This window comes from Vidua macroura, chromosome 5 (genome assembly GCF_024509145.1).
Source record: "Vidua macroura isolate BioBank_ID:100142 chromosome 5, ASM2450914v1, whole genome shotgun sequence".
Taxonomy (NCBI): Eukaryota; Metazoa; Chordata; class Aves; order Passeriformes; family Viduidae; genus Vidua; species Vidua macroura.
Genome location: NC_071575.1, coordinates 41,616,795 through 41,641,603, shown reverse-complemented (window position 1 = coordinate 41,641,603; position 24,809 = coordinate 41,616,795). Strand labels below are relative to the sequence as shown.

Sequence of the window (24,809 nt, the reverse complement as noted above, 5' to 3'; positions counted from 1 at the left end):
GTAAGCTGTTTATGTTGCTCCCTTTTCCAGCACAAATAAAAACTAAACATAAAAAATGCAGCTTAATTAGTGTGACATATGAGATTGTAAGTCTTTACAAGAAGAAGCATCTATATCTTTTTTTCATGTTATTCTTAGTAAATATGTTGTTGTAAATAAACTTCATATATACATCCAAGTAATTAGCAGATCTGAGGCTTATGAACTGGGAAGTAAATCTGAAGCTGTGGAAACTTTTTACTTGAATGGTTTCTGATCAGTTTTTCCATATATAGGAGCTTTGTAGTTACTGTTTATAGTAAGACGATATCACTAAAATGAGTTTTGTTTCATTTGTTCTCTTAACTCAAGAAATACTTCTCTTTAGGATTTTGAAAAACATGAAAGTGTGGAATATAAGCCTCCCAAAAAGCCTTTTGTGAAATTAAAAGACTGCATTGAGCTGTTCACAACAAAGGAAAAACTAGGTGCTGAAGACCCATGGTAAGCACAAAAAATTAAAATTATGGTCTATTTCTCCAAATTAATCAAAGCCACACTTGAACATAGAGATCAGTAGCTGATTTAATGGTATTTTGAATCTTGCTATTTCAAACATACTTGAAAATTCTCAAAATGCTTTTTGTTTTGATCTATTACTTAACCAAAATTTTTACCATGTACAGAAGGTTATATTTGTAAGGAAGACATTCAATGCATTCACAATTAGGAGGAAGGGTTGATATTTAAGGTGCTCTAGTCTGTGAACGTTGGTGGACAGTGAATGAATAATATTGTGACAAATTCAGTGTAGTGGTTTAAACAAATACTCCTTTCTGAGATGAGAGAAGTTGGTGCATACTGTAGTTTCTTTATGCAAATACATAACTTGCTTTGCGTTTATACATGAAATAGGGATATGCATAAACAGCAAGTTTATGGGATGGGGGATGTCTGTATTCAATAGAAACCCTCAAATTCATGTTCTAGCCACTAGGTTTTTGGCAGAGACTTTTATTCTATTTATATTTCTTCCAAATTATAATTTGGAATCATACATGAATATTCATAATTATAGTATGTTCCCATAAGATCCTTTTTTCCAGGAGTTTTCTAGCAGATAATCTTTCATCAACACTTCTAAGCTCAGAATTAAGTTTGAAAAGAGAGTCTGCCAGTTTTTCTTCTGTGGATACCCAAACATTTTTGAGCTCTCCAAACATTGTCACCAGAGTTTCTCCTGTATTTCTGCAGGGTAGGGAGCTAACTTAAAAAATCTCCTTTTTTTTATGGGTTTGCTAGATTATACAGCACTGGATAAACTGTTTGTGATACCATATAACTCAGGTAAGGTGTGAAGCACTTCCATTTTGGCAGCACATTTTAAGCAGAGTATTTTAACTTCTGAATACAACTGCGGAAGTCAAGCAGCCGCTACTAGATGCATCTCACCAGAGGTCATTAATCACATTTCTCTTTATTTGTTAGGTTGTCACAAGTCTAATCTACAAGAGTTCATCATCCCTAGTCCAGCACTGTTTGTATTCTACATATTCTAAGCCAACAGGGAAAATAGATTTTCAATTCCAGCCTGATCTTACAGTTCTCCTAGGTTTTTATCATTATCTGATGTCACTATTTAAAGACACTTGTGCAGTCTTTTCATTAGGGTTCATCTATTTCTTTTTTATTTTTTTTTTTCAAACCTAGATTTTTACTTGTTAGATGCCAAAGTGTAGAATATGCATAGACTACTTCACAGATGAGTTTCTTCCATTCATTCTTACTTATCTTCCTACCTGAGCATTAGTTGCTGAATGATTCAAGTATGCATTGCAGGGAACAGAAATTTCTAAGTCACAGCCTGTTCAATCCTTGCCTACTAAGAAGGGAAGTTTCTAGTAATGAGTTTTTCCAGGTTCCAGGAATCACTATAATCTGGTTTTAGATGGTGGATGGATGAATTTGGAAATGGAAACTTGAAAGATTCACAGTTGTTTGTTATTTTTCACTTTTTTTAATGGTTCGTTTCTTAACACTTTATCTCTTTTTCATAAAATACAAGAATGCTGTGTTTTAACTAAGGATATAAGGATCTGATCAGGGATGTAGGAGATGACAATCCAGTATTAGGGGATGCTGCTTCTGTGTTAATGATGTTGAGCTTCACTGGGATCACACTTGCACATTGTAAACTGGAAGGGATATCTATGGCATTAGTAACAGAACATGAAGAGTGTGTGTTTTTTGCTCATTCAGTTCCTCCAATGAATGTGACTTTCTCTTTAGAAAGGTTTTAAGGTACGTACGGACTACAGTTACTTAAAATTGATGGTTTTTTCCTTTTAGGTATTGTCCAAACTGTAAAGAACATCAGCAAGCTACTAAGAAGTTAGACTTGTGGTCACTGCCCCCCGTACTGGTAGTTCATCTGAAGCGCTTTTCCTACAGCAGATACATGAGGGACAAGTTGGATACATTGGTTGATTTTCCAATAAAGTAAGAAATTCAAATGTTTTGATGCTAGAAGTATAAAATCGTGACTAGGGCATGTGTTTAATACAGCAATTACATAAAATGGGTTCGTTCTCAGCTTCCATGAGAGGATCCAATAAACTAATGACCAAATGCTTCTGGGTTAAAAGTATAAACTTGGCAAAATAATTACAATGTAAAAATATGGAATATGGCTTGTTCTTGTTCCATTTCTCACAGAGTGGAAGAGATGCAGTGGCAGAGTAGTCTGGTGTATTTTTCTAGGACATATGAAATAAAGGGCTCTGAGGCCACTAAACTGTGGTTAAAAATGCTATTAACATGACTGAATTTTGGTTGGGTTTTGTTGTTTGTTTTATTTTATTTTGTTTTGTTTTGTTTTTTTAACAGTGACTTGGACATGTCAGAGTTCCTTATTAATCCCAATGCAGGGCCTTGCCGCTACAACTTGATTGCTGTCTCCAACCACTATGGAGGAATGGGAGGAGGGCATTGTAAGTTGATTTCAAGTGTCATCATTTTAGATGTCAGCTTTTCTTTCTATGTTGATTTTGATTAAGTACTGATCACTTTGAATCAATGGTGCTTTTTAATGGTTGAGGGACAATTTTTTTCCGTTACCTTGAAATGCTTTCACAAGTATTTTAACACAAAAATCTGTATGCAATGAGCTTTTAAGAGTAATTGTAGATTCTTTTATACTTCTAGGCTATGCATATTGTGAAAAGAGAAAACATAAGAGCTGCTGTACTCTTAAATCTGATTTTGTCTTGCTTGTCTGTACTTTTATTCATTGTGTTTCTCCTTGAAAGCAGAGAGAAAATATGACTGAAAATTGACTGTCCTTTTCAGTATACATTGTCTTTAGAAGGGAAATGTTAGTAATTAAACTCTCTTTACTAAAAACAAAGTGTTAAAGATGTTTAATAGTGATAATTGAGGTTTAGTTAGTTAAATATGAAGTGTTTGATAGTAACACAGTCCAGTAACCAATTGTATTACATCTGTGAAGATACAGAGTCCTGAGACATTTTACTTTTTTGTCCTAGATACTGCTTTTGCAAAAAATAAGGATGATGGAAAATGGTACTACTTTGATGACAGTAGTGTGTCCACTGCAAGTGAGGACCAGATAGTGGCAAGTATCTTTTATGTTTCCAAATTTGGGACTATTGATATTTTCGTGTCAGGGCAGGAAAAAATGAAGAGTAAACCATGAAACCTGTGTTAAATTTGTAGGCAGTAGTTTGTGTTCTTTCAAAGGACAGTACAAACAAAAAATATTTTGCTACAACATGCAAAAATAACTGTAACATAAACAGTCTGGATTTCTTTGTAATTTTACCTTGTACACTTGGAAGCAAAGAAAAAGAGTTAGTAACCTGGATTGTAAATGTTCTGTTTGAAGCCTCATGAACATAATGTACTGCCCTCTTTTACAGTCCAAAGCAGCGTATGTGCTCTTCTACCAGAGACAGGACACAATCAGTGGAACTGGCTTTTTCCCACTTGACCGGGAAACTAAACAAGGTGCTTCAGCTGCCACAGGCATCCCACTAGAAAGTGATGAAGACAGCAATGAAAATGATAATGATATAGAAAATGAAAATTGTATGCATACTAACTGATGGGAAGAACTAGAAGCCATAGAAGAGACTCTCTTACTGGGGATACGGATTGAGAGTGAAAATGCCCACCAAATTAAGAATAAAAATCTGAGATGGGGAGTTTCAGATAATAGAATGTAAATCTTTATTACATTTTAACATGTGCAGTACTTGAAGTGAAACAATAAAAACTTAAACAGAAATTGTCTCTAATGCATTTACAGTCTCATATTCACAAGGTATATATAGGAAATCACAAATAAACCCCTTTTAAGTTTTCTGCTGCTGTTCTGATGGATTATGTTTTCTTTTGTTTTGGATGTGAATTAATAACTAAAATATTAAATCTGTGGACTTTTGACATTTACTTTCCTAGTACTGCAAGAATACTACTGCCAAGTCTAGTTTCTGGATGAATATATACATGTTCCTTAGGCTGCCAACAGACTACAAGTAAAAATGTTATAAATACCTAAAGTAGTTTTCTTGAAACAACAAGTTTTTGTTTCTCCCTGTTTTTCTTTTTTTTTTAATTCGGTCACAATACAAGAAATAGTTTGAAAAAGGTGTTTTAACCTTTTGTGACATAGTGGAACATCCAGAATATTACATTTATCTTACTTCTGCTGTGGAACAGGTTCTGGATTTCATGCTACATTAACAAAAAAGGTTTTCAATTAAATGTAAGTATCCATTGTTGCTTGTTGGAATCTACTCTGCAGACATAATTCCTGTTATCTTGCTTCTAAGACATGCATAATTTTTTATCTGATAACAGTCCAAAATTTAAATTGTGCTATAAGTTCTCTCTCCCCAGTTTTTGTAGTTTGACAGCTTGCAAACTACTCTGTATTAAGGTCAGAGTTAATAGTATTCTGTATCCATAGTAATGACTGTGTATCAGGCTTAGTTGAGAATTTTTTCAATATGACCTGCCTTTAAATTGTTAATTAACAAAATCACTTTAAAGGTAGGCCTGTTAATTTTCTTTGTGTGTTCCGGATGGAATTCACCATAGCCTTACAGTGTATCTGAAAAGGTAACTCATACAAGAATTGGCATTTGCATGTTCAAGTCAGAACCTGTACAGTATATAAGGCATACAAACTCCAAGTTGGATTTCAGTTAACTGTGTTCAGGGGTCCAGGATGCCAAAATAAGTGTGACAGTTTGAAATATTTTTTGATTTGCTGCTTTCCCATTGATCTGGTTGGAAGAATGTATTGTTGATTTGCATACAATACTGCCTTTGAGAGGGGCTCTTAAATGTGGAGGCACATGTCACATATCTACTACCTGGAAAATCGCTTTGTGTCCCACTGTTTAAAATTTAAAAAAGAAAAAAGCAAAAAGTATGATGTTCTTCACTTGAACTAATCAAATACAATAGGTTATAAATTGTGTATTGTAAATAAAAGTTCACTCTGTGAGTGCACATTTTGGTAAATTATTTATTTATGTTAGCATTAAAAAGTTTAAAGAATTGCATTTGACCAGGATATAAATGAGATATGTTGGACATGGCTTTGCTTTATACCTTGATATTAAACTGGTGTTTCATCCTGGTATTTTAAAGCTGCTTTGAGGTTTTTTGTTTTTTTTTTAAATGTAAACTAACCTCCTGCATGACAGAGGTTAAAATTTTGTCTGCACTTGAGTTCACTTGGGTTTACATTTGAAATGCGCATGTTTATTTATACAGATTTCAATAAAGCTATTCAAGGCCTTATTTAGTGTTCCATTTTGTTACAAATTCTTTTCCCACGGTGTTTGTGTCATGGGTAGTCTTTGTCTGAGAGTTATATTCTCAGTTACAAACTGGTTATGTAATGACCAACATAGAACAAGATTAATAGTATTTCAAGTAGATAGTATATATAAAAAGGTCTCTCTCTTGTCACTGGCCCTAAAACATTTATAAGACTGTAAAAACAATAATGTCATAATGTTGTTTGTTTGTGAAATTAATACTGTAACAATAATCAAATGCAAAGATCCTGATTGTGAGATGGCTGGAAAATGAGGGAATATATTTAAGATTAGACCAACCTATGGGGTTGGCAGGAAATGATACAAGCTTTTGGAAGGAATCCTAGAGAAGTGATCAGCTCTTTGAATAACACATACAAAGAGCCCCCCTATATTCATACTCCCATTTTTTCCATATCTTGTTAGCCTAAAACTTGTTTGGAAAAACCACACAGAGCAAAGAATCTGATTTGATTTACCAAAGTACTTTAGGAGTTTGTAGATTGGAAGTTTAATATCTGATAACTCAGTGTCCTAATGTACTTCGTTCTCCCTTTGAAAATGCAAATACACACACATGGAATGTTATATTTGAAGGAATGTACTTACCTACTAATAATCGGATCATCCAGCTGGAATTTAAAAGGGTATTGATCAAAGTAACATTTAATTAGGAAAAAAAGTCCATAGACTCATTCTGTTGTTGTTGTTGTTGTTATTGTTAATTCGGCTTCCAAGATTACAAACACACAGTTTGTATAATCAGCTTCCTAATCAGAGATAAAAAGCAGAAATATCTCTATTTGAGTCTCAAAGGTTTCTGGGAATTCAGTCATTTTATAAAACATATATTCATGCGTAAGATACGGTTCTTCAAGTGTGGACATACTTTAAAGTACAGAAAGTATATTAGCATTTACAGTGTTTATCAAAAGTTATTCTCAACTCATCATTTATATGAAGAAGAGGATCCTAACACCTGTTAAGAATCATGTCAGATAAAAATCTAGCATGGTTTTTTTCATCAAAAAGTTTGCTGTCAGTAAGTCAGCATAAACTCTAGAATTACAAGATGCAGTTAACTTTGTTAATGTGATGGTCACAGAAACAGAATAGGAAGCAGAAGATGGCTTGCAATTCCCGCTTACTCTGTGGATTTTGTGACAGCAATATGTCATTTAAAGCCAGGCTGGGAGGGAAGGAGAGGTAAAGAAACACTACCCAGGACCTCTTGTTTTAGTTGGCTTCAGACGGTATTCTGGATGTTTTGGTGCAGATAGCTCCATGCTTCATCCACCTAAATTAAAGTCCCACCTGCCTTCCTGGCACACTGAGGTGAAGTTTGCAGCTTACTCTAGAGCTGATGAGATGAGAAAACTGTCAGATCTTGTACAGTTAGATGATGTGGAAACATCTGTAGCATCTACAGCTACTTGCCAATGGAAGGCCACAGCCCCTTCTAGGTTTCCCAGGAAGTTAGCCCTGTGTTATGGAGTGTAGTGTATTTTTTCAAGAGATTTGAAATCTTTAAAGGGAAATTAGTATGGCAGGCAAATTAATTGGCAAGCCCAATTTTTCTTTAATAATTATGCTGCTTTCTTTACGTCAGAGTTGTAGTTGCAGGGTATGGTTTTTCATTGTTCTAAGTACTAGTTACTTTGACAAAGAAAATCACCATAAATGTAGTGAAACAATAGGAAAACTATATCTGATAGAATAAGCATATTCTTAGTCTGCAGGCAAATTGCTTTCTTCAGATTTTTTTAGTTCTCTTTCCCTGAGGGGGAAACATTGTGAAAACAGTTCCAGTTCTCTAGTTCTAAGATTGCATGCTTTACTGGCATCATGTTCTCCTGAGGCAAGCAGAAAGACCTGTCGTACTGAAATTACATCTTGGAATAACATGGAAAGCCAGAATAATCTAAATGTGACAAATTTATTTAGAGAATGAACTGAGGTGCTATATGCCAGGTAGTATTAACAGTCATCCCGGGCCAAATTATGCAATAGTTAATACAGGACTCTATTGATAAAGAATTACATTGGTCTATATGGTTTAATAAAAGGTAAGTTTTGTTATTTGTCAGGGCAGTAACTGAAAAAGGCAGCTGATAATACAGATGCACCTAAATTATTACAGTACTTGGCACTTAATTGTCACTTCAAGTATCACAATACTCTCATCAAAACATGAATGGTACACAGTATCGTCCAACACAAAGTTTAGGAAATGACCAACAACCTCAAAATAATTTCCATTAGGAAGTCATTATGGAATGGAGATGTTGAAGAAGTTGGTGGCACTTGGTCTTAAATTAATGTTTTTATTCAGAGTGCAAAATATTCAGATCATATCTACAGAATGTGGAAAGTAGTAAATACCCTATATCCTCTGTAGCCCCAGTGGACAAGCAATTCAGTGGCACAAGAACTAGTCCTTAAACAGAAATGAGAAATTGGCTTAATCGTTCTGGGTCTCAGGTAAGGAGCCTGTGAAAATACACTATTTGAGTTCCTACCTTTTCAAAGTTCACATTGTAAACTGGGACTCATTATAGAAAAAAAAGTTACAACCCCAGAGTAAATACATTTGCACTAACAGATGCAGGGAAGAAGAGTTACTTTCTCATGAAGACTACTCCTAAGTGCCTCAATTTGCATGCAACACCTTATGAGGGGGTACTTAACTCTGCAGGGAGTGTTAGACTGTAGGGAAACATCCAAAGAACCAGTGGTTCAAAACTGGAACAGGACAATCTGAAAACAGAGCTAAGTGGTGGAGTCTTTTATGCAATTTTTTAAAGAGGAGAAGGAAAATACTGGCAGAGCAACCAGCAGAGGGAAGTGCTAGGTTTTTCTATTAACTCTGGGCCAGATGCCTTCCCTGGCCTACAGAGAGAGGCAGCTGAGAGGTGCAAGGGCCTTTCCCACTCTGGGATGGAAACTGAATCATCTGAGCCACCTGCTCCAGATCTTTGAATCCATAAACATCCTGTTCTTTTCAGAGGAATGTTCTTCCCTCTTTAGACCTAACTGTACCCATTAAAAATCACTTAGAAGTTTTGAGTGGAGGCCTAAATATGTATGTATTTGCTCTGAGCTCACCATGGTTTGAGGGAAGGCCTTTACTCACTAGTTATAATTCATTAATAGGGGAATAAAACCTATGCTCTTGTTCAGCATAGCGAATGTTATGACTGTTAGACTGTCCTGGTTCCAGCCAAGGACATGAGGGATGAAACCTGGAGCCATGTGTGCATGGCCAAGTCATTGTGCTATTCCATATTATCTTCCATCATGGCCCAGAGGCAGGGAAAGGGCTCTTGCTTCCTGGGACAAGGCAGGCATCCATTTTTCCTGGGAGAAGTGGGGTAACAATTGCCCTGACCAGAGGGTTTCTCTGCCATTGTTTTCCATTGTTTTGGGCTTGGGGGGAAACAGGGCACAAGGAGGAGCAGAGGAACATTTTTTTCTTTGTCTTGGAGCTGTGCAGCACCAGGTTGGGTTGCTCGATTATACATTTTTTGTATGTAAATCACCCTCCTTTTTGTATATTTTTGTTATTAATAGTGTTGTTGATATTGTTCATTTTCTTACCCCATTGCTGTTTCCAGTAAGTTGTTCTTAGCTCAGTATCTCTTTTTTCTCTCTCACTAGAGGGGTGAAGAAGGGGAGCGCCGGTGTGGGGCTTAATTTCCAGCTGGGCTTAAACCATGAAAAAGACCTTTGATTTATTGTCATTTCCTCCAAGTAACACTTTCCCCCCATTACAGCCTATACCAAAACATACATCTCCCTTTTCCTTCTTTTTTTTCCATTCTGGAAGAGCATCCTTGCCTCTCCAGGACAATATCTGTTAAAACACAATGATCCATTCAGACATGCCCCTGTTGAAAAATGAGTAATTCCTTAAAAATGAAAATTAAAACCTACATATCATGCAATTGGTAAGAGGTCTGCAACCAGCTCTGGAAGCATAAAGACATTTTCCAGAACACAATGAATGCTGTCTGGAAAGACTTCAGATGAGCTATGCTTGTTTTCAACATCTGTCAATGTTCTAAAATACATATTATGCTCTGGGTGTTGTGTAAATGTGTCTTTTACCTGAGAAGAAAGTCTGCAAACACAAGGCACGGTAATTACTGACTCTATCATCTATACCTATTAAAAGCAAATGCAAATAATATATTGATTTTTGGTATAGGAAATAATGCTTTAGCAGATGTCTTTAGTAAAATTTAACCTTAGCTATTTATATAATATATAAATATATTTATATATAATGTCACGGTCAGTCAGAAATTGTAATTTAGGAAGCTCATTTTTATGATGCACATTGTTTCTGTAATATGAGAGAGGAAGAAATAGTGCAGAACTATGAATGTATGTAAAAACGATGAATTGCACTAAGACAAGCCAGGAGCATGGAGAAGCCTATACTGCATGAATAGAAAAGATGAATGTAATGAGAAAGTAGCTGTAGGATACTACTAAAGAGGTGGTAAAGGATTTCAAAAAGGAGCAGTGTCCTATGGTTAAAAAAAAGCAACTACTGCAAAAGTCATGAAGAGGCAACCAGAAATTAAAATCTTTGATAGTGGTGGTTTGTCTTGCAGAGACAGAACAGAAAAGAAAATTGGTTTCTAGCAATGGATTTAACTTTGTGAAAGATAATAGTAAAGATAATAGTAAACCAGGGAAAGGAAACAGTCTAGAGGTGATTCCAGCATATTATAAGGATCAGGAACTGAGTTCCTAATAATTTTTAGGAACTAGTTTACCAAGGAAGGTTTGAAATGTCCTGAAGGGAAAAAAAAAAATAATCACAGAATCAATTAGATTGGAAAAGACCTCTAATTGAACAGCACCATATCAACTAGATCATCGCATTAAATGCCATGTCCAGACTTTTCCTAAACACCTCCAGGGACAGTGACTGCATCACCTCTCTGGGCAGCCCATTCCAATGTCTAATCTCCCTTTCTGTGAAGAAATGCTTCCTGATGTCCAACCTAAACTTCCCCTGGTACAGCTTAACACTATGTCCTCTCATCCTGTCACAAGCTGCCTGGGAGAAGAGGCTGACCCCCAGCTGGCTAAAACATCCTTTCAGGTAGTTGTAGTGAGTGACTCCTGAGCCTCCTCCAGACTAAAGAACCCTCAGCTGCTCATCACAGGACAATGAAGTGTCAATTTCTTTGAAATTCTACGGTTGGTAAAGCTGGTTCTGGCTTTCTGTGATCTTGCCTCCAAAAAACTAAGACATTCAAGGCCACTAGACATTAGTATCACCCATGATGAAGTGTGGCTGAGTGAGTCAGGAGTAGAGCCATTTGATAAAGAATCTATCAATAGTTAGTACATGCTAACTTCAAATTTTATAATTCAGTTGTTTATCAAATGTTCTTAGATCATGGCATGGTTTAGTTAGTTATGACTGAAGCAGGGAAGCAAGGCCCTTAGAAATAAACAGCCATAGGAATCTACTGATGACCATGCTGTCAAAAGGAAATAAGGTTTCAGACTGGCTGAACAAGTTTTACATCCCACTTAATGATCTGTTCAGTAGCTCCAGGGCTTGGCTCTCAGGTGGAACAGTGAGTATTCAGACCTGGAATTTCCTATGCTCTAGACAGCAAGTAGCCAAGAGCACATCCATGCACTGGTGTGAGGAGACAGATTGTTAAGGTGGTAAGGATGGTCAGTGCTGGGTTTTTATTTGTAAGTCAAGTAGCATCTCCACCTCTGTTTCTCTTTTTTCTATACTTGACAGAAAAAAAAAATATCATAAATGGGCTACATTACACATCATGCAAGGAAAAATCACAGATGAACAGATATTAATTCTGTTATTTGTGTAAAGGAATGAAAGACAAATTCAGTTTAAAGTACAGAGTAAAATTTGCTTCCCAGGCCAGCCACATACTTCCTGTGTGAGTTGGAAAGTATGAAGGGCATGGGAGATGTTGATAAAATTTTGTGATTATCATGTCTCTATTGGTCTGTTGTTACATTGCCAGCTCTAACACAGCAATAAATTAATTCAAACATTGGACATCAGTTCTTTCTCACAAAAGCTGTTACCAGGTTCAGCTGATTCAATTACCAGCATGCAAAAGCCCAATAAAAAACAAAATAAACAAACAAATCACCCCCACCAAAAAAAACAAAAAACCAAACAAACAAAAAAAAACCAAAAAAAACAAAAAACCAAAAAAAAAAAAAAAACCACAAAAAAAAAAAATAAAAAAATAAAAGAAAAAAAAAACCCCACTGCTTTGAGAATCTGTTTGGACAAGATTCAAGAAGGAAAAATTGGCAAAACAGCTTTGCTGTCTGGTTACATGAGAGTCTTGGAAGCATCTATGCCTCTAGTCTAGAGACTTCTGTGTAGGCCTGGAGTTCCGCACTCAACAGGAAATCACTGCCTACCTAATACACATCATAGGTCTGACATTTTGGGCATTGCTGCTTAACACTCCTGTGAATGACCTTAAAAAAAATGTGACATAATTACCAATAGTTTGCTAATAGCAAAGAGGGTGATCCACCAGTAGAGAACAGCTGGGATTGCTTGTTTAGTTGACCAAATAAGCATACAAACAAAATGGGTACTAACATGTAAATATATGCTCACACCTATGCAGAAAGGAACACAGGCTAAATTAATGAGGGGTTTGCACTGGAAAAGGTACTTTTCAGTCTGCTGGTAGTTCTAACTTCCTTACGCAGCCACATCCTAAAGGAACAAGGACTTTATTTCTATTCCATAAAAAAACCCTCAAGAATACCATATACTATGGGGAAGTTTATTACTTCTTTTAACCCATTTGTGTCACAAGTACTCTCTTGGCCCACTTCCTTGGTCTGTAATTTAAGGAGCTACTGAAATGTTCACACAATAAAGGGCTTCTTTGTGCTTTACACAGACCAATACAATGCATAGTTTTTATAAAAGTCTATAGGACATATTTTGTATTACTCCATCTCTCACTATCTTTTAATTTAAAATTTAACTTTGTCTTTTGATATCAGTATCTATGTTCAATCTGAGGCAAAATTTTCTCCATTATGATTCCTAACTCTGCAGTACAAAAAAATCACTGGAGACATCTTCAAACACTTTTACTTTTCCACACAATTGGTTTTTCGTATCCTGAAGTTAGTTTAGTACTGTCACTACTTACATATTCATATCACTTACAGAAGTATACAGGAGGATAGGTAAAGTGAAATCAGAGGAAAATCACAACTCTTCCCATAACAATGAAACCAATTAATTCCCACAGTGAATGAAATCTGATAGTTTTGCCTCTGTACAGCATGACGACAGAACCCTGTTCTTATATACAAAGCCTGCACCTGCATACATCTACCAGGATGGGCTATAACTAAGACCAAACACCTGAAATTAATACAGCCGAATGCTATCCCATGTTTAATCAAATTAAGAGGACTGATGCACATCATTTGGAATGAACGTGAGGTAACTTAATGAGTCACAATAGGTCTCATGAGCATTTCTGTTGGTAATTAGGGCCATAAAGCTAAAGGGAATTATTTCTATCACCCACTGCCCATCACAAAATAACATATAATTTAATAACAAAGCAAACCACAACATAATAATTGCAGTGAAATACAAAGTTAGCTTAAAAGCTGAGAGATGTGCCTGAGATGCAGGCACACATACTATTCCCAATTAAGTCAGCTTAACAGCTAACTAGCATTCTTAACTTGCTGGTCAAAAATGTGCCCTCAGAGATGTCCACATACGCTGCGCCACCTTCTGAATCAAAAGTGACTTGAATTGTAACCAGGGTATTTAAGTGTACAATAGACTGGCAAACACTTCTGCTGAGGGTTAGGACTATGTGCAATAGAATCTATTGCAATGAAATGCAACTGCAGAAGCCACATTCACAATCAAATCAGTGTCACTTAAAAGGATCCTGGCTAGTTTAAACAGTTTAACTGCACTGGTTTAGATTAACTGATAAATCTCTGCATTTACAAAAGGCGTACATCAAAACAGTGAGAAAGATGACCTTATTGCTTAAGAGACATGTCTGAGATTCAGGCACATATTCCCAGTTCTTGTATTCAGCAGATCCAGAAGAGTTTTCAATTCTACAACTCTAAGAATTCTACAGACTGTAAGATTAATTTCCAAACTCATGAACAATCTGGCAGTATTTGGCTGGCAATGCTGAGCAGACTGTAAATCTGTGGAAAAATCCGAACAACAAAAAGGAAGTAAATCATTAAAGCTTACCTAAGAAATACATGTGCATAGTCATTCATTCATTCATTCATTCATTCATTCATTCATTCATTCATTCATTCATTCTCCTAGCTAATCATCCATGTTTCTTATTAAGGTATTTGGACTGGTCTGTGAATTGCATCAGGCCTGAAGCCCAGAACAGATGCACTAAGATGGGAAAATCCTTAGGAAAATGCTTATTGGTTAAGCATGTAAGTCGTTCCACTGAAGACAACAGTCTTGTTCTTTTGTTGCTGGTTTTGTTTTAAGTAAGCATAGAAAAATCAAAGCTTTTGAGAATAAACAGACCAATGCATTTTAAATGTATAACAATGTTATAGAATCATGTTTGCTTTTACTGGACACAGGGGTGAAATCCTAATTCCTTGTCTGAAGGCACATAAAGCTTGACTATTTCATTCAATTGCAGCAGCATTACACCCAGTTTTAAAAACTCACATGCATTTATCCAGTTCTGCCAAGCTAACAGCCAGTATATTGAAAACAATATAAAAATAAAGATCTTAAAATAACAAATTACTTAGAAAACAAGCCTGCACTCTTTGCTTCACAAAGCACACCTAAAGGTTTATGTATATGGGTACAGTCAATGCTGAGCCAGTGGGAGCCTGTTTACTATATCATTTGCAATGGTTCTCACAGTAAATGAACTCAACATACAAGCAGGGATGCTCAAATTTATGAAAAGTTTTTACTTTTTCATTACAAGACAAAAACCCCAAAATATTAGAACATTGTCTGAGTAAGACTGAGGACTTTCAGGAAAGTCTGAAGAAAATCTCTTACTTAATTTTTTTAAATCGTATTGCAGTTAAAATTTGTCCTTCATTTGGCTTCTTCTCAATTTTTCTTTCAAGACTCCCAGGTTGGAAAACTACAGCATGTCAAAACTCACTGATGTTTTCCAACTCCCTGGATTTATAGAGGGAGAACACAACCATGCTGCATAACATGTAGGCAGCCAGCACAGTACAGTATTTGCAGTACCAAGAATATGGAAACATTATTATTGCAGAGACCAAAATCTTTGTGAAATGTTACTTGTTATGGTGTATGATGAATGGTATCCTCCAGAAGGAAGCTCCCAAGCAACCATCAGGCCTAAGCTCCCCTGCATTCCTACAAGTAACAAATACTGAAGAACGTGTGCTACTTGTTCAGGAGCCAGCTTTAGAAATGGGTTAAAAATTGCTGATAAGGAGTTCTGAGGGACACTGCTGGAAGGTACCTGGGACCCAACCATTCCACATGCCCTTGTTTTTTCCCTGTCTGTATTTATCTTAAAGCTTCTCAATGAAGGATTCACCCTCGCTTCGCTTAGAGGAAACCACGGAGCGCTGCATACGGACACAGGCCGAGGAGGACACAAAGCTTCACTCCTGCTGAAGAACCACAGAATAACGGGCAAGGCTGCAAGGGACCACTTTGGGTCATCTCGTCCAACCTCCGTGCTCAAGCAGAGTCACCCCAGAGCACACTGCACAGAATTGTATCCAGACGGTCCTTGAATCCCCAGCGAGGGAGACTCCGCAAACTCTCCGGGCAATCTGTTTCAGTGCACAATCACTCGCATTGGAAAGAAAGCAAGAACTTCAGGATTCAAAAGAAAAGCAGTATACCTCGCTTTTTGCTTTTTTTAATCAAATGCTCCTGAGAGCCGGACTTGGCCAGAGAGGACCGACCCCTACAGCCCTGCAGCCGCTCGGTGGGGCTGGAGGCTGCTGAAGCCCAAACAGCTTCGCCACCTCGTTCCTCAGTGACCCTTCGCGAACGCCGCAGTTTGTCTCCTCCCCACGGCAGCTCCCCCTCGCCTCGGCCCAGGTCCCAGCGCCTCTCCTGCCCCTTCACGCCGACCCAGTGACACTGCGGGGAAGGGTCCCCGGGGAAGGGGGCCCGGGGAAAAAGCCCCGCGCCCGGCCCGGCCCGGCCCGGCCCGGCAGGACGGGTCCCGCAGCCGCCTCACTCCCGCCCTCCCTTCCTGCCGGCGGTCGCTGCCGCCGCCGCTCTCCCCGCCCCCGGCCGTGTGTGCGGAAGCTGCCGGCGCCCGGGATTGTGGGAGCGGGGGGGACGCGGCGCGGGGAGGGGACGCGGCCGCGGCTGGAGGGTTCCGGTGTGGGGCGCAGACGTGTCGGCCGGGGCCGCGGAGCGACAGGCGCTGCCCCTGCCCGCTCGGAACCCTGCCCGGCCCGGGGCCGGCCCGGCGGCACCATGGCCGGGACCAGCAGCCCCGAAGCGGTGAAGAAGCTGCTGGAAAACATGCAGGGGGACCTGCGGGGCCTGAGCCTGGAGTGCCGGAAAAAATTCCCCCCCGTCAAAGAGGTGAGTGGTGCTGAGCCGAATGAAGCTGGGCCGTGCTGGGCTGAGCCAGGCGGCGGACGCCGTTCCGGAGGGGCCTCCCTGGCCCCGGGGCCGGCCGGAGCGGAGCTGCCGGCGTGCCCGTGCTCCAGTATCCAACCTGGTGCCGTTCCTGGTGAGCTCCGACCTCCACGGCCGCGGGCTGTGCCCAGCCGCGGCTGTGCCAAGATGTGGCTGTACCCAGCCGTGGTTGTGCCTGTTGTGTCGTGGTTGTGTTGCGTGTTCCGTGGCTGTTGTTTTCATCGCGCTGTTGAGGTGGGGGCCGTGGGCCGGGCTGTGCCCCTCGGGGAGCGGGGCTGGCGGACAGACAGTCTGTTGACAGGCGAAGCGGGGGCGGCCCCGCTTCGCCCTCGGCGCCCTGCGGGGAAAACGCAGAATACGGCTTGACTGTCTCGGCACCACCGAGCGAGCGAACTCGCCGGAGGCGAGCTCGGCGCTGGGGCTTGGCCGTCCCGAGCGAGCGGGGAGCCCGACGGGCCGGCTGCGGCCGAGGAGGGCCGTGCTGACCCCCGGCCGGCCCTGCGGCTGCGGTGGGATCCGGGGCCCCGCAGCTCTCCGCTCGGGTCTGTGCCTTGCTCCTCTCTCGAAGGCTGTGGTGCCCGGGCCGGCGTGCCCTATTCCTCACCATTGCACACCCGTGACTGCCGGTGTGAGCTGTGTGGGTCGCTCGTCATCGCTACCGCGTCGTTTTGGGGTTGTGTGGCTTTCCAGCGGTGTGGGGACAACCGAGGAAGCTTGGGAAACACAGAAGTTTGGGTTACTTTAATAAACTGATTCCGGTAGGATTGTGTGTTTTATTTTTGAAACCTGAGTTTGTGCTGTGCAGCCTGAGGCCTCAGTAATTTCGGTGAGCAGGATTAATTGAAGAGGAATCCGAATTTTTCTTGCTAACTTAAAATATATTTTTTAACCATATGTTTTCCTGTTGTTTTTATGCAGTCAGTTTAACTTTTTTCTTATCAGCAGTTTGCCACTTGCCATTTAAAAAAGTTTTCTATGAAATAGCAGGAGGGAAAATATTAAATTATTAAGTCAGATTAAGATGCAGACCCAGAAGCACATAAGAAAGGCATTGCACGTGTAATGTGACATAAGTTCCAATTAAGTGATAGCATATTTAATGTTGTATGAAGTATTATACACTTTAACAGCTGAATTGAAGCTAATGACTGCACTTGTTTTGAAAGACATGAAGTGACACTGTAGCAGAGCATGTTATGTACTATTTAGTTTGCAGAGGAATGCTGGTGTGTTTATGAAATTTTGTGTGGTCACAGAAAAACAAGAGAAAGTTGTGATCAGTCATGACGAATTGTGTGTGGTCACATGTAAATAAGAAAAAGCTGCGGTCAGTAGAACAGAAATTTCTGTGTTTTTGGAGGGAGATGGGAGTGCTGCTTGCACTCCCTTCTGTGTATTATTGTGTGACTCTTGTTTAGTCTCTGAACAAGTTTCCCCACTGTGTTAATATTTATTTTCCTTGAGATCTACAAAGGAGTTGGGCAGTGTTATTGGTAAGCTAGTATTTTTAGTATGCTTCATTAGGTTTGCCATGGCTGAATATTATAGTAACTACTGCACCTACTTCCTACTTGTTCAGCATGTTTATCATATTCTTGTGTAAGTTCAACCTTTGTGTCGTTAGCTTTAAATTGACAGCAATTTGAATAGCTTTCTTCATTAAAAGCACTTAACAAACTTTTTCACAATTGTTTGGAATTTGGATAGGTTTATTGGAATAGTACTGGAAGATGTTTATTAGGAGGTGGGACTTTCTGCTGGGAGTTGTGTGCTCTTACAAAGAGTTTGAGGTGAAAGCAGTCTTACAGTAGGATGCATGATACAGTTGCAGGAAACGATCTTACTTCCTCACTTCTGGAAGCCCTTTTTTTGTTCTAGTTTTAAAGAAAATGGGTGTCCTTTTTTTTTTTTTTTGGTCAAATCTCAGCTGCTTAAAGAGATATTTTAATTGCATGCTTTTGGTCTGATCATGATCAGTTTTGGCTAGAATGATCAGAGGAATGGCATATTCTTCTTACTGACTTGAAACAGCACCAGTTTTTTAAACCATGTTTAAATACTGTCTTTTAAAAATAAATTCATACTACTTACGAGCTCACTTTTTAACTTGCAGTGTAACTAAACTCTCCCACATGCATTGTAATATATGAGTTTGTATTGCAGTTGATGTGCATGCTTTCATGTCACTTAATGAGCTTACCATACTGGGATAAAACTATTGAAAAACTCCTAGTCCCAAATTAATACTTATGAGATGTATATCAAAGTTGTTAGATTTGATAGGTACTTTATAAAGGTAAACTGCTTCTCATAATCTTTCTAGTGTCTGATACAGTCAAAGATTTTGCTCACAGTTGTTATCTTCAGCCACTTCTGAAATGAATTGTCTGTTCTGGTTTTGTTTGTTTTGTTTTTATATTAATAGTGTTAAAATTCTACAAAGTGAATTTTACTGATGGGTTTGCTGTGATAAAAGTAGTAATGTACTTCTCAGTTCTGCCTGTTGCTCAGATATTAACCTGAGTAAATTCTTTAACAAATACTGTAAGGATTTAGACCAGTTGTATGGTCAGAAAAACAGGGCTCTTTTTGTTAAAAGGGTTTTGGTTTGCACTCTTTAAACACCTTTCTAATGCATATGTTATCACAAAACTATGCAGTATCTCTTAGGTTCAGAGACACCAAAACAATATTAAATGATTCTTTGAACAGGCATGTATATGGCACAGCTGAAGAAGTTTAGTGGAGTTCTTTCTGAGGAGGAGGGTGAGGATGGGGTTTGGATGCAGAAGAGAAGGGGACAACCAACCATAGGATCTAGATCTTATCCTCAATTAGGAAGTAGAAGGGAGTTCTTAATGAATCTTTATTGAAAATGGAACTTTTAACTCCTCGATGTTTTGAGGACTTTAATTTCATTTTTTCTGTTACTCTGAGTCTGTGAAGTTTTCTTAGTATGTTTATGTGAAAATCATGTAGTTGTAAGTCCAGTAACTTACAGCTGTAGAGTCTGAGGTTTTTGCTGACTTCTGTTAAGAATCTGTTAAGAAAAGTTGAAATTACTGAGTTACTCTCAGTGTTAAAATTGGGACACAAATATGGCCAACTTCCTTCCCCTTAGTTAGAGCTTTTAACTGTGAAATAACAGGATGTTGTCTGTGCTCTGTGTTAACAAATAATATCTAAGTAGGATTTTCCTAGGTTATGCCATTTAAGGCTTTAAAAATAGGAGCTGCTGAAAATATATTGCTGACAATGTTTGGGGTTTAAATAATGTAACAGACTTATTTTTCTTAAGGGTATGGAGAATACCAGTTACTATTACACTTGAAACCCATTTCTCTTTGTTGCTAGATGTTTTTTATGTTTGATAGTTTCTCAGATCAGCACTAACTACAGAAGTGTACCAGGCATGAATGCTATACGCCATGACCAAGAAGTGATATGGTGATTATGTCTCTGATATGCCAAACCTGTTTATACTGACAGACATACAAATAATGACATTGCTGAAAAATATGTTTGTATTTTCATGATGCATTTCTGTTGCCCAATTAGAAAAGTAGATGCTAGCCATGGATGGGATAGAAACTCTCAGGAAAGTGTAAATAAAACCCTGTCTTTTGGAGCTTGAAATTACAGAGGATGAAACAGTCTTTGGTACAGGCATCAGTCCTGTTGATGTCATCTCAATCTGGTGTTTCTCATAGAAAGCAATACTACTTGATCATTAACACATAATTTTTAATATAGTAGGCTCTGAGATTTGCTCTATATTAAAGAGTATTGCAATGCTGCTTATGCTGCCCTGAATTGCGTGCTGCATACATAGAGCTTTATAAACTGTTTTAACCTGCTAGTGACTGGAGTTTTGGTATTGTGTGCTGCATTTGTGGAAAGCTGGAGGTGCTCTCCTTAGTGAACTGGAATAAGAATTTTCTCTTATCACAGAATTGAAAATGGTTTCATTTACTGAATAGGTTACCTGCTGTTTCTTATTAGAGAATGAAAATACTTCTCAGTAAACTCCATCTGATTTGGTTTGATAATTCCACTGCATTAAAAAATTTAGAGATACAAGGGAGAAATATTTATAATTGGCAGAAATAATGGAGTTAAAATAATGAGATGGAGTTAAAATAAGTATACCCAGAAGTTTCTTGCAGCCTGAATTCCAGTTGTATGTAAATCCTTGTTGTTTACACAGATCCAATCAAGCAGTTGCAGCTTTCTAGTAGGCTTGTAGTTTCTGTTTTGTCTCAGGTTTTTTCTTGACTTTTAAATAGCAGTTAAAGCAAAGTGAGTTTAAAAAAAATACCACAAAAATTAACTATTTTCCAGCTCCCTGCATAGTTTCAGGCACATCTGTGCTGGTAGGAGAGGGGAAGGCAGAGGGCTGGTGGTGTTGGGGCAGACAGGGACTACTGCATCATCCCTTGACAGGATCAGCTTGGCCTGGGCCAGGGCGTGCTCTTTTCTTGGCAGTTGTGTAATGGGTTGCAGGTGCCTGTATGTTTTAGGGTGTTTGTTGCTGTAATAGGGCTGGAAAAGAAGTGGTGTTCAACTTGCCTCCACTGGAAGAGCGTCACAGAATTAGCTTTGAATATTTTGGCCAGTAGAAATGCTCTCTTGAGTCTCTTGGAAGAAAGATTTTGGTAGCCTCACTGTGCTGTTTCTTTACCCAGTCCTTGTTTGAAGGAGCAGCATTGCTTTTACTTAGCTACTTCTTGAGTTGTGCACCTTTGGCACATAGACATCTTTTTGTAAGTGTATTATAATTTGCTGTATCTAGGAAAAATAATAGAATCCAATTTTGCAATCTTATTTTTTCTTCTTTTATAAGTAACTCTTCTTGCAGGCAAGTAGCCTCACAAAGCTCACAGGGTAAAAGTTAAAAAGGTAGGTGATTTCTGGACAAAGCAAACTTTAAATTATTTAATTACAGTAGATGTGGTGTGGACTGGCCTGTGGCAAGAGATAAGATTTGCCCTTTCTGAGAGGCTATGTGTTGTGTGAAGATGAGCATTATTCTATATTTCTTCCTTTGGAGTCCAGTCTTGTTTGCATTGACTGACATATGTGACAATTCAGTCTCCTGGGTTAAATCATTCTTGTTCAGGAATGATATGCCAAATACATTTTAAAGCTAATGCCAAAAATTTAATTGGGAAGCTTGTCCTTTTTAGAGAACCTCTGATGTCATTGGGTAGATGTGTGAAACTAAACATGAGGATGTATTGCAAAAGGTAAGCACACATTAAAAAGATATAGATCACTTAATTTAGTATATAATGTCAAAGGGATCATTAGGATTCCTAATGCAACTGGAAGGAACAGTTAAAACACGTGTGAATATTTGTTAGCTGTTTGTTCTGTAATGGTAATAATATTTCAGAAATTTTGTTGAACATAGTGCAGTAGACATATTGCAGGAAAAAACATTACATGCTGAACTGTCTTGTGATATAAGCATCTGAGTCACTTGAGGTACTTATAGCATTGAATGGTTTCTGAGTGCTCTGCATTCGAGCTACCTTAGTGGTAAAAGGATGAGCCAAATGAACCTAGGCAAGAAGACATAGACCATTTTCTGTAGGAGTAACCAAGTCTTTGGGTTTCCTGCTTTATTTTTTGAATAAAATGGTTTAAGTAATTCTGACACTATAGAAATTTGACCTACACTGGACTTTCCAGGTTGGTTTATTTTCAGGTCTTCACAACATTAAAGGGATGAAAACTAGAGGGGTTTCCTTTTTTTTTTTTTTTTTAATGGGTATTCACTTAACTAATATTTTCAGGGTTCTTTTGAAATAAGAAACAATGCTCTGTAAAATGTATGTTGTCATGCTTAGGCAGATTGCACTAAAGCCTGCGTTTTGTGCATGTGACTGGAGATTACTCTGTAGCATTCTTGAGTTGCCAGCCCATAGCTGAACTGGTAACTTGAAACCAGTAATCTCTAATACCTCTTTTAGTTTCTTTTATAATTTCTGATCTTTACCATTTGCTGTGTCTGCTAGCTTCATGCTTGGAGTCCATTAATTTTGCAGTGATTTTTATTTAATATTGACCTTTATACAGTAGTATTTTTTCAAAATTACGTTTTTAAAAGTAAATTCTTACATTTCTAGGGGAAAACATCTATTCAGATGTGTTCTAAGCTTCACAGTCCATTGTAAATCATAAGTTTCATGTGATCATTTTAGTCTATGAGAAGAAATGTCACGTGTTCTGAAGTGATTCACATAAGGCACACAGGTCAAGTTTCTTCACCATATAATACCTTGAAATTCAACGAATGAAGAAAATTGTTAAAAGTTTCACTATATCAGTCTGTCTTTCTGCTTTCCAAGTTACACTTTTCATGCAGGATTAAGTTGCCTGATGTTGGGTGTCTAAGCTTCATTGATTGTGCAAAACACCTACACACTAGGTGTTCTACATTGCCACTTGAGATACAAAAATGTTTCTTCTTGGCTTCCAGCCTCTGGTTCAGAAGAGCATAGGTCTTCTGGTGACTGCGTGTAGTTGTCTTGGATACAGAGGCCTAAGCTTAGACCTCTGCATTGAGCCCCTGCTAGTGGGTCAGCTGAATTAGCTTAAGGAGATGCTTTAAGAATTAAGGAGCATTCAGGAGAGACAGTCTCCATTGTAATGGGAGTCTAAATATTTAAATTTGTGCATCTTAATCTCTGATTTAATTCCCATCTGCCTCCCATGGCTTCTTGAAAATTATACAGGAAACTTGTAGCAGAAGTTGGAAATCTTGGTGACTCCAGTTCTCAACTAGTGCCTAACCTGTCAACTGTTGTTTCTCTTTATCAGGTGTCTGGCAAATGGACATTGCTGACTGAATATAGTACTTGTGGCAAATCCTCAAAAGTTGCCTGGTCTCATCTGTTACGATTGACAAACTGAAGGCAATGTTAGTTTGAACTTCAACTGTATGTCTCCTAAAGCTCTGAAACAGGGTGTTGTTTTATTTTTAACATAGAATGATAATTGTTGTGTCAAAAGTATGTAACTACATTTCAAGTGCAAGTGCTCTGTTTCAGTGGTTTAAAATCAGTTGTGTGGTACTTGCACGGATCACTCAGAAATCTCTTAATGGTAGACATGGGCTCTCTCAGGATATCCTTATCCTGAGATAGACTATGGATAATGTATTATACATAATACTTAGGTATCCATGTAATTTATATAGAATACAGTACAACACATGAGGTACATTCTTGTTCTATCTGTTGAAGGGAGAAGAACTTAAAAATTTGTTACTAAGTGGCTTGTGTTTCTTCTCTTTCAGGTGTTAGCTTTTTTGCCTTTCTGTCTACCTTAATGCTGTTTGGTAATGAGTTGTTTTATGTTATGCATTGTGATTTTATCTTTTAATTTATATGTGATGTTCTTTCCAGCTGAGGTGTAGTATTTTGACTGTCAAATGAAAACTTGTGATAGTAAGTATTTGCATTTGAATATCTTTATGTTCACGTCATGTGAGGCAGCTGCAGAGGCAGCAGCTCTGAAGCACTTCAGATAACTCTGGCAATTCTCCTGGCATTAGTAATGGTTAACCTTCAGGATTCTGAGTTGGCTACTGGTACTGCAAACTGACAATTTCAGATTAATGGGCCAGAGGAGTAGTCATTCCTGTCAAGTGTGAAAGAGCACTCTGAATATGAGAGCAACTAATATAGTTGCACTAAGGCTGGAAATGAACAAGGTTGTGTGTTTTTGAAAAACAAAAAAACATAAACTGCAATATCTTAAATCTTCAGCTGGAGAAGAAAGTGTATGATAAAATCTGTTAATGTTTTTTTTCTAATTCATGATAATTTCGTAACAAAATGATAACTTGTTCAATGTAATAAACCCCTGTGAGTGCACAGCAATGTCAGATCAAGACTGGCATTTTGCCATTTTAAATTATATGTAAAATGAGTGTATATAAAAGAGAAGGGTCAGAGTTGGGCTTGTACTCAGGGGGAGGAAGATAAAAATACAGGAGGCAGGTACAGTGCTTTTACACACAAATGTGGTACACTTGAGTGCTTTCATGAGACAGATTTAGTGAGGAGTTTTTTGTGTGTTCTTTTCAAATAATAGTGTAGCAGTACAGTAATGGTCCAGAATGTGCTTTTGCACAGCAAGCCAGAATAACAATGAAGTGAAATTCTACTTTAGACACAAGGACCTCTTATCTAAACTGTTGGATTTAGGGTTAGTGTTCCAGTTGGAAAGGCAGACAATCGTGGATAGAAAAAAATTGCTCTTTTTATTTCATGCAATAGATACGGAAGTGACTACAGATAACC

The 24,809-nt window shown here is 38.4% G+C and overlaps 2 protein-coding genes across 12 annotated transcripts in view; both read left to right on the top strand.

The window, feature by feature from the left end:
- USP15 (ubiquitin specific peptidase 15) overlaps positions 1–5,811 on the top strand; it is a 60,231-nt gene extending 54,420 nt beyond the window's left edge. For 2 of the 3 annotated variants that reach the window (XM_053977264.1, XM_053977265.1), the window contains 5 exons: positions 368–483; positions 2,329–2,478; positions 2,866–2,969; positions 3,525–3,613; positions 3,918–5,811. In XM_053977264.1, the coding sequence (XP_053833239.1) occupies positions 368–483; positions 2,329–2,478; positions 2,866–2,969; positions 3,525–3,613; positions 3,918–4,103 (645 nt within the window). In that variant the 3' untranslated portion in view covers positions 4,104–5,811. Of the gene's footprint in view, positions 1–351; positions 484–2,328; positions 2,479–2,865; positions 2,970–3,524; positions 3,614–3,917 lie in introns of those variants that run through there. The other variant, XM_053977266.1, reaches the window with a different exon arrangement.
- Positions 5,812–16,007: 10,196 nt separating this feature from the next.
- The window catches only part of MON2 (MON2 homolog, regulator of endosome-to-Golgi trafficking), a 105,828-nt gene continuing 97,026 nt past the window's right edge, over positions 16,008–24,809 (top strand). For all 9 annotated transcript variants that reach the window (XM_053977989.1, XM_053977988.1, XM_053977987.1 and 6 more), the window contains exon 1: positions 16,008–16,440. In XM_053977989.1, coding sequence (XP_053833964.1) covers positions 16,330–16,440 — 111 coding nt within the window. In that variant the 5' untranslated portion in view covers positions 16,008–16,329. The remainder of the gene's footprint in view (positions 16,441–24,809) is intronic.